General features: G+C 28.1%; 3 protein-coding genes across 3 annotated transcripts; 2 read left to right on the forward strand and 1 right to left on the reverse strand.

The window, feature by feature from the left end:
* Positions 1-3,314: 3,314 nt before the first annotated feature.
* On the forward strand, positions 3,315-5,233 carry LOC108548949 (Hexamethylene bisacetamide inducible). Its single transcript, XM_017902105.1, has 2 exons — positions 3,315-3,822; positions 3,985-5,233. Exons 1-2 carry the CDS (start codon positions 3,583-3,585, stop codon positions 4,966-4,968), a joined length of 1,224 nt encoding a protein of 407 aa, XP_017757594.1. The 5' UTR covers positions 3,315-3,582; the 3' UTR covers positions 4,969-5,233.
* Positions 5,234-6,092: 859 nt separating this feature from the next.
* On the forward strand, positions 6,093-10,210 carry pic (DNA damage-binding protein pic). The gene is made up of 5 exons (XM_017902103.1): positions 6,093-6,315; positions 6,391-6,539; positions 6,815-9,540; positions 9,613-10,009; positions 10,086-10,210. Exons 1-5 carry the CDS (start codon positions 6,246-6,248, stop codon positions 10,167-10,169), a joined length of 3,426 nt encoding a protein of 1,141 aa, XP_017757592.1. The 5' UTR covers positions 6,093-6,245; the 3' UTR covers positions 10,170-10,210.
* Positions 10,211-11,017: 807 nt separating this feature from the next.
* On the reverse strand, positions 11,018-11,646 carry LOC108548922 (ADP-ribosylation factor-like protein 16). The gene is made up of 2 exons (XM_017902059.1): positions 11,440-11,646; positions 11,018-11,338 (listed from the first exon to the last, which is right to left on the reverse strand). Exons 1-2 carry the CDS (start codon positions 11,644-11,646, stop codon positions 11,018-11,020), a joined length of 528 nt encoding a protein of 175 aa, XP_017757548.1.
* Between the last annotated feature and the right edge of the window lie 795 nt (positions 11,647-12,441).

Here is a 12,441-nt window from a genome sequence, read left to right on the forward strand (position 1 = left end):
ACCACTTTTTACATTTAACCGAGTTTCTAAAAGTTCAAGGTTTCTTTAAATGCAACTTTACCGTAAGGTAAATATTTTTTTAAGATTATCTTTTTTTTAATATACGCATTAAAAACAAACTATTAAGACGAATATTGGAAAATCTAGATTAAAAAATTAAATAATCATACTAACACATTATTTCTAATTTGTCTATTTTAAATAAGTAATTATTTTCTATATTGATGATACAAATGATAATTTGAGAGTGTTATCCTTTAGGATACTCTTATCGCATGGAATTACACACATAGAATTTTTGTCATACTTGAGGACCTCTTATAATTATAATTACGTAAATTGAAATTAAGTCGCGAATTACGAAAAAGTAAAGTGATGCGTTTTTAGTGCTATTGAAAAAAAACGAACGGAATGTTGTGCAGCTTGTTCAACACCATGACATACAATTTACAGTAATTACCTTCAAAATATTCTGTGTTTCTTATACTCAAATGCATTTACGTATGTACATATATATATATTAAGAGAACTCTGTCAGAAAGTAGGTTTGGAACGAAGATAGCGCATGGAAAAGGCGCATTTATATATATACCTAATATACTGGAGAAATACTATACAGATTATATATATACGTCGTATGACAAGATAAGTCAATAATCTCTAACATTTGTTTTTATATATTTATTAATCCTTTATTTCTGTATCCACGATTTTTCTGTTTCTATTATTTCTTGATATGGTTAAAACACTGCTCATGCATATCAATAAATATAGATAAAATTTACTCTTAAAAATTCTAAAGTATTGTACTTATTGATACGATTTTTATATTAATTAAAAAATGAGCAACAAGAATATAAAACGTTTGGTTTATAGTCTTTTTTATTTACTAATAAATAAATATGTCCAATATCTTATCAATAGTTATTTAATCCATGTATAATAATGATAGTCTGTTGATTGTATGCGTATTGTAACATAATATCTACATTATAATATGTATGCTACGTATGTATGAGCCCGTGCATGTGCGAGTATGTTGTGTATATTTTACATGTAATCAATTCAAGCGCAAAATAATTACAAATAATACATAATTAATTTAATCACAAAGAATTTACATTAAAAAAAAAATATTCTAAGGAAGTATAAGAGCCTCCTACATAGCAAACGTATTTATAGTTGCGCTAGTCACGTATGTCATACCCTTCTTGAATTGTGGTACATGCCATTGTATTGCATGCATTTTCTCGTATATATCATAAAAAATATATTATTACAGCTTAAATTTATTTGAATTATTACAATAATAGTAAAAATTGTATATTAATAACAGCAAAATACTTTTAATTTTCATGAAGATCGTATTACGCGTAACTTAATACATAACTGTGATATTATCTTCATTTCACAATTAATTAATTTCATTTCCCGTATTTACTTTTGCAATCTAAAAATAAATTTTATTGTTTACATATAATTGATTTGTGCTCCAAACAATAAAGAAAAACTTATTTCGAAATCATTTTTACGCAATTGGAATAAAATAGTAAAATAGGTTGAACGTATATAAACTTATATCAATACATATATGTCGAAAATTAATATTTGTATAAAAAGATATACGAATCATTTTTGTTTATTAAATATGAGAGTTTATTAATATTTGAATTTATGTAATGGTATTATATCGATTATGATCAATATTTTTATTGAATGTGAAAGTTAAACTACTTCCTACAGTTAAAGTGTAAAATCAAATCAGATAACACCAAATATGCAAACAGCTACAAACGATACATTTATTAAATATGCAAGGCAAATTGTTTATAATACGAATATTTTCTATCTCGAAAAAATGAAAAGCTTATTATTGTTTCTCATCTTTGTACTCATAATAAATATGCGACTAGTAAAACGTTATTTGTCTGAAGCGGATATCTTATCAAATTAACATTACTAAATATATTTCTATGCTTGATACTACCCACTGTTTCATCATTATTAATTTCATTGTGTAACCTATAGCAATATTACACTATGCATAATTATGTACTCATAAAAAAAAGTATAAAAGTTTTTCATAAAAAATTCGACAAAATCAATTAATTACAGAGAAGTAGGTAGCTCAACAAAATTTACTTCAAAATATAAAAATGGGGATACGAATGAAATGCTAACGATATTAATTAAGTTGAAACATACTGCATCAATTATATGTGTGAAAGGAAATCTGCGTATACCTATCCAATTGCATATATGAAATTGAGTGCGTATAATAAGCCATAACACAATTATATGTAACTATGTGTAAAGTAGGTCGACATATATGTATCGTACCAAATACAATGTAACTTAGATATAGCAAACAATTTACCTCCTCATACCTTTTACTTATGTTACATTTTATTAATTATGAATTTTCTTACAATTTCGATTAAATTTCTACCTTAATTAAAAATAACAAAAAAAGAATTACAGCTTGCTTTTAACGGTTAACTTTATAATGTTTAATGTAGTATACTTTCTAATAAACTTAGAAATTATAAATACAAATGTTTCGTTTAACATAATTATGTGTATACCTAATTAAATAAAATAAAAAATTAAAAGAATAATTGTATAAGTTGGATATATCGAAAAAAATTTATTCAATGCGCTAAAAACGTATGTGACAAAGTATTGCGTTCCAGAAGTTACGTAGAATAAAGCATCAAGGATACAAACCAAAATTACGTCGCATTAGAAAGATACAAATGTTTATCATATTGAATGTATTACAAAAAACTATTTATACATTCGTCGGTACTATTATATATTTCATTTAAAGTAATAAAAATATTACTTCTAATTAACTATCAGTAGCTCTGTGTAAAGAACAACTACTTTCTATTTGCGATTTATAAGACCATTCCACTCATTTGATCGAGTAAGTACTATCAGAACCAAAGATTTCTATTTAGTGAAATTACAGAAGTACAAATGTATAGGAAATGTATCGAATAATATGAAAATTGTATATTGAAGACAAACAAATTAAAATTTCAATTTAAGATTAAGTTGGGAAGACTTTTTACTTCTTAATTTATTAAAAAGTGTACTTTTTTTGTTTATGTAATATGATTATCAATTTAAAATTTAGATTGTTAATAAGATCAAATTTGATATGTACGATCTAATAATTATGTGTAAATTTGTTAAACATACATTTATTAAAAATTCAACCAATACTTAAAAAATTCTAAGAAGAAGATACTTGCCATATGCTTATCATTTTACGCAATAAACATTAAATTAACAGCGCAGGGGTGCAGTGAATTACAGAAGAATTGCCATAATCTTTCACAGAGCAGTGCCTAAAGGATAAACGAAAATGGTGGGGTGTTTGGTCGGGACAAATACATTCTCCCCACCTTTCGAAACAAATTCCCCTACTCCTCTAAAACGTTAGCACGTCGCGGTTCGCTATCGCACGGAATCACGGACAAATCAAACATGGCGATTCAGTCGCTGTTTGCAGTGAAGGCGTACGGTTCGTAAAACGGTAGTGGAAGGTATTGGTGGATGAAATAGTGTTTTTAAATGGTAATGATTGTTTGTACCACTGCGGCTCGCCGAATTTTGGTCAATATTACAAATATGGAGAATCATGATGTCAAAACAGTAATGGAGAAAGTGTCAGATGGCATTGATAAAGTACGTGACGTGAAGGGCGTACAAGCAGAGCCGACGCCTGCGGCGTCATCGTTACCTGCTTCGGACCAAGTGTCGCTCTCTACTGGAGAAAATATAAACAAATATGAATATATCAATAGGAAAACCGTAAGACACTTGCTTTATTTTGAATGTTTTAAAATATTATGCTATATAAAAATTTTAATTAAAGTAATACTATAAATAATACTTGCATGAAATTATATATTATAATGTGACATAATTAATTATGATAATTAAAATATTAATTTAACTTTTTTTATGTTCTAGTGTTCTAAATTATTAGTAAAAAATTCTAAAAAATTTGAAAGTGGTAGTGGTAGTGGAGATCAAGAGGGAGGTCAGCATGAGGATGGAATTGATATTGCAGCAAAAAAAAGAAAGACTCGTAGAGGTAAACCTAAGCATAGAAAATTAAAACCATATTCAAAACAACAGTTATCGTATCACCAACAGCTGCGACATAGATATAGAGGTCGATTAGCAAAAACTGGTAGACAGCCTCCAGCACCATATAATACTACACAATTCCTTATGGACGATCACAGTGATCTTCCAAATCTTGACCAAAAGCTTTTAGAAGAATTATCTGCTACCTTTCAAAAACCATCAGCCCCTTCTCGTACACGAGATTCTAGTTTCAGTGTTGACTCTGATGAGGATTATTTCTATTCGTCTCCAGAAGATGAAGAAGAATTCTTGACAAAAGAATTCTCAACTGCATATGAAGATCTTCATGCTGAAAGATTAAGTACATTAAGTAAATCAGAACTGATACAGGAATATCTGCAATTAGAAGCAAAAGTAGATTTATTGACAAAACGACTACGTGGTAAAAATTTTCATCAAACAGAACAACGGGACTTGGAAAGCAACAGTAGTAGTACAGATTCAGAATCAGCAAAGAAATTAAAAATCTGTCAACAACGGATTGATGATTTAATACAACAAAATGAACAGTTAAAGCGAGAAAATGAATCATTAAGGGCTGAAAGGCATGGCAGTCCAGTTTCAAGTGTTGATAGCGAAAGCGACAGTGATAGTACAAGTGATGGGAATAGGAGCAGCTGTAGTCTGGGATTTGTTTATATAAGTAAAAGTAATCGAGGTACAGACACCTCTGTGTCTAGTACTGATAGTAAAAGTGATACTTGTGATAGTAGCTCAAGTGAGAATTCTAAAGCATCTATGACCCCAGTTAATCTTTCAAATGGCCATGTACCCATTCAAAAAATTGATGATCTCCCTACATAAATTATAAAGAGCTGTTTTTACATACAAAAGTCTATTCAATGTTTTATGAATTAACGTACAAGTCATATTAAATATGTCACTGGTCCTGCATATTTGCTTTACTCCTATCAGTTTAGGAAGCAAGACTGGTTTAAATGCAACATTGTTGTATGTACTTATGCAACAAAAATCCTCTTCCTGATACAAGATATGTAACCTTAGATTATCCTTAAATGTGCCCTTACAATTTCTTTTCCATATTTCTGTTAAGACTGTTTTGTGTAAACTTAAATATGTAACGAAGTAGGAAATACATACCTAATCTTATGGAAGAGTAAAGTTTATATCTGTGCAGGCTAGATTGTTATGTGCTTGATAAAATTTGCAAAAGAATTGTATATTTGTAGTGTATTTTCTATAATAGTATTTTATCTTCAGTTGGTACTAATTATGATATAGTTGGACTAATTATTTTTTAATAGCCTGTTTTCAATGAACTGCCATTTGATGGTACAAAATGTATAAATTTGGGGTTTACAGACTATCAACTAATAAATTATAAAACTAGGTCTAATTAAAAATATAATTTAATATTAAAGATAATGTGATATTGTATAATTGTGTAAATTTAAAATATCAAATTAGATATTAGTTTATAGTCTGGATATATGATGTGTTAAAAACATTTAACTTGAAATTTTTAATTTTAAAATTTTTAATAAATTTCAAAGTTTTTTTTTTATTATGATTATTCTCCTGAAACTTGATGAAAAGCAGATAATGAGTTTCATCGAAGACGAATCTTCAACAATGTGAATATGTCTGATTATGAGATAGCTTTATTATAGTAGAACATATGATTCACAAACAAATTTAATAAATATATTGTTACTATTATAAGACACATTGTAAAATGTACATAAAATTTTTTTCATTTGTTAAAAATGATAAATAAGACACTGTGTACAACAAATTTTTTTGAGAAATGAATTTAAGTAACAAAGCTAATTACATTATTCGTATTTACATATAGAATATAATTTCTCATTTTTTTTTATCAATTACGATAACAAATTTTTAATTAAAACATATTGGCTTAATTAGTAATATAAGTATTATTCATTATTAGATTAGTTTGAAACGTTCTTTGTGTTTATTGTGAATCAGGCTTAATACACTGTGAAACGTTGCTAACTTCGTGGCGCGTGAAATTGAAAAGCACGCAAGGCCAGCATTTGGTCATATCGTATGGCTGAAGTGTTAACAAGTTTCTAAAAGTTATTGTCGGACGAAATATTATGAAAACGATGTCTCATCATTATGTGGTAACGGCACATAAGCCCACAGCTGTCACCGCATGTGTGACAGGTAAGAATAAGTGGATATATAAAAAAAATTCTATGCTTACGTAGATAAACAATTATTTTCTTTTTACGTATCAAGGTAATTTTACTTCGCCTACGGATTTGAACCTGATCTTAGCAAAAAATGTTCGATTAGAAATATACCTTGTTACTCCAGAAGGTTTAAGACCATTAAAAGAAGTTGGAATCTATGGAAAAATTGCAGTCGTTAAATTTTTTAGACCACCGGTAAGGTTATATTGGTATCTTTGTTTCATAACTTTCATAAATTATTCTTTTTTTACCATATTTCTACATTAATATTTGACAAAATGGATTTTAATTGTAAATTATATATTTACAATATTTGAAAAATTTGATTAAAATAATATAACCTTGTACATACAAAGAATTAATTATTTTTGATTTACACATATAAATGTATGTAATAATAAATTAGTATGAATTTTAAATCATTATAAAATGAATTAGTCTATAATTAATGAATTGTAATATCTCTACAGCATGAAAAAAAAGATCTTTTGTTTCTTTTAACTACACGTTACTATGCTATGATTTTGGAATGTATCGGAGAAGGGGAAAATATAGAAATCATAACGAAAGCACGTGGAAATGTAGCAGATCGTATTGGAAAAGCTTCTGAAACAGGAATTAAAGCTGTGATTGATCCAAAAGCACGTGTAATTGGTCTGCGATTATATGATGGTTTATTTAAAATTATACCTCTTGATAAAGATAATCCAGAATTGAAAGCATCGTCAATACGTATGGAAGAACATCAAGTGCAGGATGTAAATTTTCTTCATGGGTGTGCTAATCCTACCTTGATATTAATTCACCAAGATATTAATGGAAGACATGTCAAAACACATGAAATTTCTTTAAGAGATAAGGAATTTGTTAAAATACCTTGGAGACAGGACAATGTAGAACGTGAAGCTATGATAGTCATTCCTGTACCTTCTCCTATCTGTGGTGCAATAATAATAGGTCAAGAAAGTATATTGTATCATGATGGGAATACATATGTTGCTGTTGTACCACCAATTATTAAACAGAGTACTATTACATGTTATGCTAAAGTTGATAATCAAGGACTTCGATATTTGCTAGGAGACATGGCTGGACATTTATTTATGTTATTTGTGGAGCAGGAAAAGAAATCTGATGGTACACAAGTTGTGAAAGATTTGAAAGTTGAACTTTTAGGAGAAATTAGCATACCAGAGTGCATTACATATTTAGATAATGGAGTAATATTTGTTGGTAGTAGACTGGGTGATTCACAGTTAGTTAAATTAATTACAAAAGCAGATGAAAATGGTTCCTATTGTGTCCCAATGGAAACTTTTACTAATTTAGCACCAATAGTTGATATGGCAGTAGTTGACCTTGAAAGACAGGGTCAAGGACAGATGGTTACATGTTCTGGAGCTTTTAAAGAAGGTTCTCTTAGAATCATTAGAAATGGAATAGGTATTGAAGAACATGCAAGCATAGATTTACCAGGTATCAAGGGTATGTGGGCATTAAAAGTTGGTGGTGGTAACTTTGATAATACCTTGGTTTTATCTTTTGTTGGACAAACCAGAATTTTGACTTTAAATGGAGAAGAAGTTGAAGAAACAGATATTCCCGGTTTTGTTGCTGATGAACAGACTTTCCATACTGGTAATGTTACAGATGATTTATTTATTCAAATAACACCAACATCTGCCAGGTTAATTTCACATGAAACTAAAACAGTTGTTTCTGAATGGGAACCAGAAAATAAAAGAACTATTAGTGTAGTTGCTTGCAATGGCACACAAGTACTTTGTGCTACTGGAAACGACTTATTTTACATGGAAATTTCATGTGGACAAATTTTATCAAAAGGATTTGCTACTTTACAATATGAAGTTGCTTGTTTAGATATTTCTCCATTGGATGGTAATACCGAAGCAAAAATAGCTGCAGTAGGTTTATGGACACATATTTCTGTTCATATCTTAACTTTACCTGCCTTGGAAGAAATTAATAAAGAATTACTTGGTGGGGAAATTATACCTAGATCTATTTTAATGACATGTTTTGAAGGTAATACATATCTATTGTGTGCTCTTGGAGATGGTAGCATGTATTACTTTACTTTACATAAACAAAATGGTATGCTTTCTGACAAAAAAAAAGTTACCTTAGGTACACAACCAACAGTCCTAAGAACTTTCAGATCATTGTTCACCACTAATGTTTTCGCATGTTCTGATAGGCCTACTGTAATCTACTCATCAAATCACAAACTAGTATTTAGCAATGTTAATTTAAAAGAAGTAAATCATATGTGTTCTCTAAATGCAGAATCATATCCTGATAGTTTAGCATTAGCAACCGATAGTACAGTGACAATCGGAACGATCGATGAAATACAAAAATTGCATATTCGAACTGTTCCTCTTGGAGAATCACCAAGGCGAATTGCTTACCAAGAAAGTTCTCAAACATTTGGGGTAATATCAATGCGTGTTGATATCCAGGATAGTAGTGGTGTTAGTATTGTAAGACATTCTGCATCTACACAAGCAGCTTCTACATCTAGCACCAGTCACATGGCATCTTGCAATAGACCTACAGGACATACAGCTAGTGACATTTGTCAAGAAATTGAAGTGCATAATCTACTCATTATCGATCAACATACTTTTGAAGTTTTACATGCACACATGTTAACACCCACTGAATATGCACTGTCATTGATATCAACAAAGTTAGGTGGAGATCCCACTTCCTATTATATAGTTGGAACTGCTCTTGTACATCCAGATGAAACTGAGCCAAAAATGGGTAGAATACTTTTATATCATTGGAATGATGGAAAACTTACACAAGTTGCTGAAAAAGAAATCAAAGGATCATGTTATTCTTTAACTGAATTCAATGGAAAACTTCTTGCTAGTATTAATAGCACTGTTCGCTTATTTGAATGGACTACAGATAAAGCACTCAGATTAGAATGCAGTCACTTCAATAATATCATTGCTCTTTACTTGAAAACAAAAGGAGATTTCATTTTAGTTGGAGATCTTATGCGATCTCTTACATTGCTCCAATATAAAACAATGGAAGGTTGCTTTGAGGAAATAGCAAGAGATTATAATCCAAATTGGATGACTGCCATTGAAATTTTAGATGATGATACCTTTTTGGGTGCTGAAAATTGCTTCAATCTGTTTGTTTGTCAAAAGGACAGGTGAGTTATATGCATGATACATTTTTATCATGCGTATATGTAATAACAACAATAAATTAAAATGTATTTTAGTGTCGCTAATCCAGATGATGATAGACAACAAATGCAAGAAGTTGGACAATTTCATTTAGGTGATATGGTTAATGTTTTTCGACATGGATCGTTAGTAATGCAGAATTTAGGTGAATCAAGTACACCCACACAAGGCTGCGTATTATTTGGAACGGTTAGCGGTGCGATTGGTTTAGTTACACAAATTCCATTTACGTTTTATGAATTCTTAAAAAACCTTCAAGACAGATTAACAAGTGTGATAAAAAGTGTTGGTAAAATAGAACATAACTTTTGGAGAAGTTTTAATACTGAATTAAAAATCGAGGAATGTGAAGGTTTTATAGATGGAGATTTAATTGAAAGTTTTCTTGATTTGAGTCCTGATAAAATGGCAGAAGTTGCGAGTAATCTTATGGTAAATATAAGTGCTTTTTAAATTATATATATAATTTATCATATTTTTCTGTATTTCTTTACTTTGGCATTTATAGATTGACGATCCTAGTGGTATGAAAAAAGAGGCAACAGTGGATGATCTTGTAAAAATTGTTGAAGATCTTACAAGAATACATTAGATGTAGTTTTTTGGCTGATTTGTATAGTTTATTATATTTTGAGAAACTCACAGATAAATTGATAAGAAAGTCTTAAATGTTTGGGAAACAAATTAAGAAATGTATATACAATTATCTATTTATCATTAATAGCATAAGAAAGCAGGAAAATATATTTTCTTCTTTGTTTTTGTGAAAATATTTTGTTATGTATGCCTGTACTCTTGTACTTTAATTACATTATTATAAGAGTTCGCTTCAAGTACTTGTACATGCACATATGAAAGTTAATTAAAAAATTTTTAAACTTATTTTAACACTATACTATTCATATAAATTAATAAAACTGATCTTCAAATATCCTTTCAATGTGCATATCTATTTCGATATTCTATTAATCGCGATGCCAAACAATATATTTGTAATAATAATTAATAACATTTATCTTTTAAATAGTACTTATTTCAAACGAATTTAAAAAATTTCTAATCAATAGTTTTATAATTACTATGAAAGTTACTTTGTTTTTTAAATCTCTCAAAAGTGTATTAAAGACTATATAATTAGTTATATTGTCACTAAGTTAAAAAACTCTTGTATGCGCAATATTAAATAACGAATTTCACTTTTCATAATAGCAAAATTTGTTATTTAAGTTTCCACTTCTAACTTTCCATTTAAAAAATTTTCCATTTTTGAGTGTAATAAACTAATAAATTTGACAAAAGTTTAATAACGATTTATATTATAATAGAATTAGTGTTAATTATAAAAGTTATTCGTAGAATCTTTATATCTTGTAACATTGAGTGTAAATAAAAAAAGAATATCTACTTCATGATAAAATTGTAACATACTATATATTAAGTTTACTTATTTACACTTATTGCAGATTTTAAAGTAAGTGGATCAAATAACCAGTTTCTTAATTTTTCAGTACCTTCACCAGTCATTCCACTAGTTTCAAATATAGTTAACTCTTGTATAGTTTCTTTTTTTAGTCGTAAATATTGAAGCATAAGTAAAGCTTCATTGCGCATTTGACGATAAGAAAGATCCATTTTATTCAGTGTTAGTGCAATTTTTATATTATGTAATCTAGGATCAACTAATAATGAGTAAAGTAATACTCCTGCTGCGCTTATTTGACAAAGGTTGCTTGCATCTATCACATAAATAAGCTTCTGTATCTAAAAACCATAAAATAAATTTAAAAAATTAAAAATTAATTTTAAAATGAGTTTAAAATAACGATTTATCTTTATTATTAAAATTTACTGAAAAAATTCACCTTATCAAAGTAATGTTTCCATATTGGTGCCATACTACCACCAATTTCTTTAATAATCATATCAAATTCTCCAGTATTGTTTTTTATTGTAAAAAGATTTATACCATTCGTAGAAACGGTATGAGTTGCATTGTCTATTTCATCTCCTTGTAAACGTTTCATTAAAAATGTTTTACCTGATTTAATAGGGCCAAGACAAAGGCACATTTTAAATTTATGATATGATTATATTTCAGAAACGATAAGTTATTTATATTTTCGAAAATTGGTTATAAATTTTGTACATATATGTACAGAAATCTATTGATTTAACAAATATGTTTCTATAGTGAATATTATCTGTTACATTTATATTAATCGGTTATTTTATTGTAAAAATCTAAAATAAAATTTAAAAGAATACTTAATATTCAAAATAAAATTCATGAAGTGAAACTTAATAAAATATGGGTATAAAATATAAATATTTTTTTTCAAATTCGATTTAATTAAACAAATTTTAACAATCAATATGAGGTTTAGGTATTTCATTAGACGTTTCGTAATTTTCGTACAATTTAATATACAAAATTTTTGAATTGTATACATTACTATCACTAATTTACATAGAAAATTTGTTCTCAAAGACAAATACTACAAACCTTGTCAAAGATACAAGAACAGAGTTTTATTATTATATGTAACAAATACTAGATACACAATAAACTTATAAAATACAACATAGTATGTTCATTGATGTGCATGTAAATGATTATATAATTGTATAAGTACAGTACGAATCGAATGAAATAATATATATTACAGACAAAGCAAAAATATAAAACCACATGTAATTACTATAATTCTTTAAAAAATGTTGTATAATTTAATTATATAATATATAATATAGACAGATTTCTTTAACATATATATTTAATTCTAACGTCTTCTGTTAATAACATCGGCAGAAATACATTTCTTTGTTATTGTTTAATTTATTAAAAAATATATTAATTATAAATA

Source organism: Eufriesea mexicana, unplaced genomic scaffold (genome assembly GCF_001483705.2).
Source record: "Eufriesea mexicana isolate 0111107269 unplaced genomic scaffold, ASM148370v2 scaffold1653, whole genome shotgun sequence".
NCBI lineage: Eukaryota > Metazoa > Arthropoda > Insecta > Hymenoptera > Apidae > Eufriesea > Eufriesea mexicana.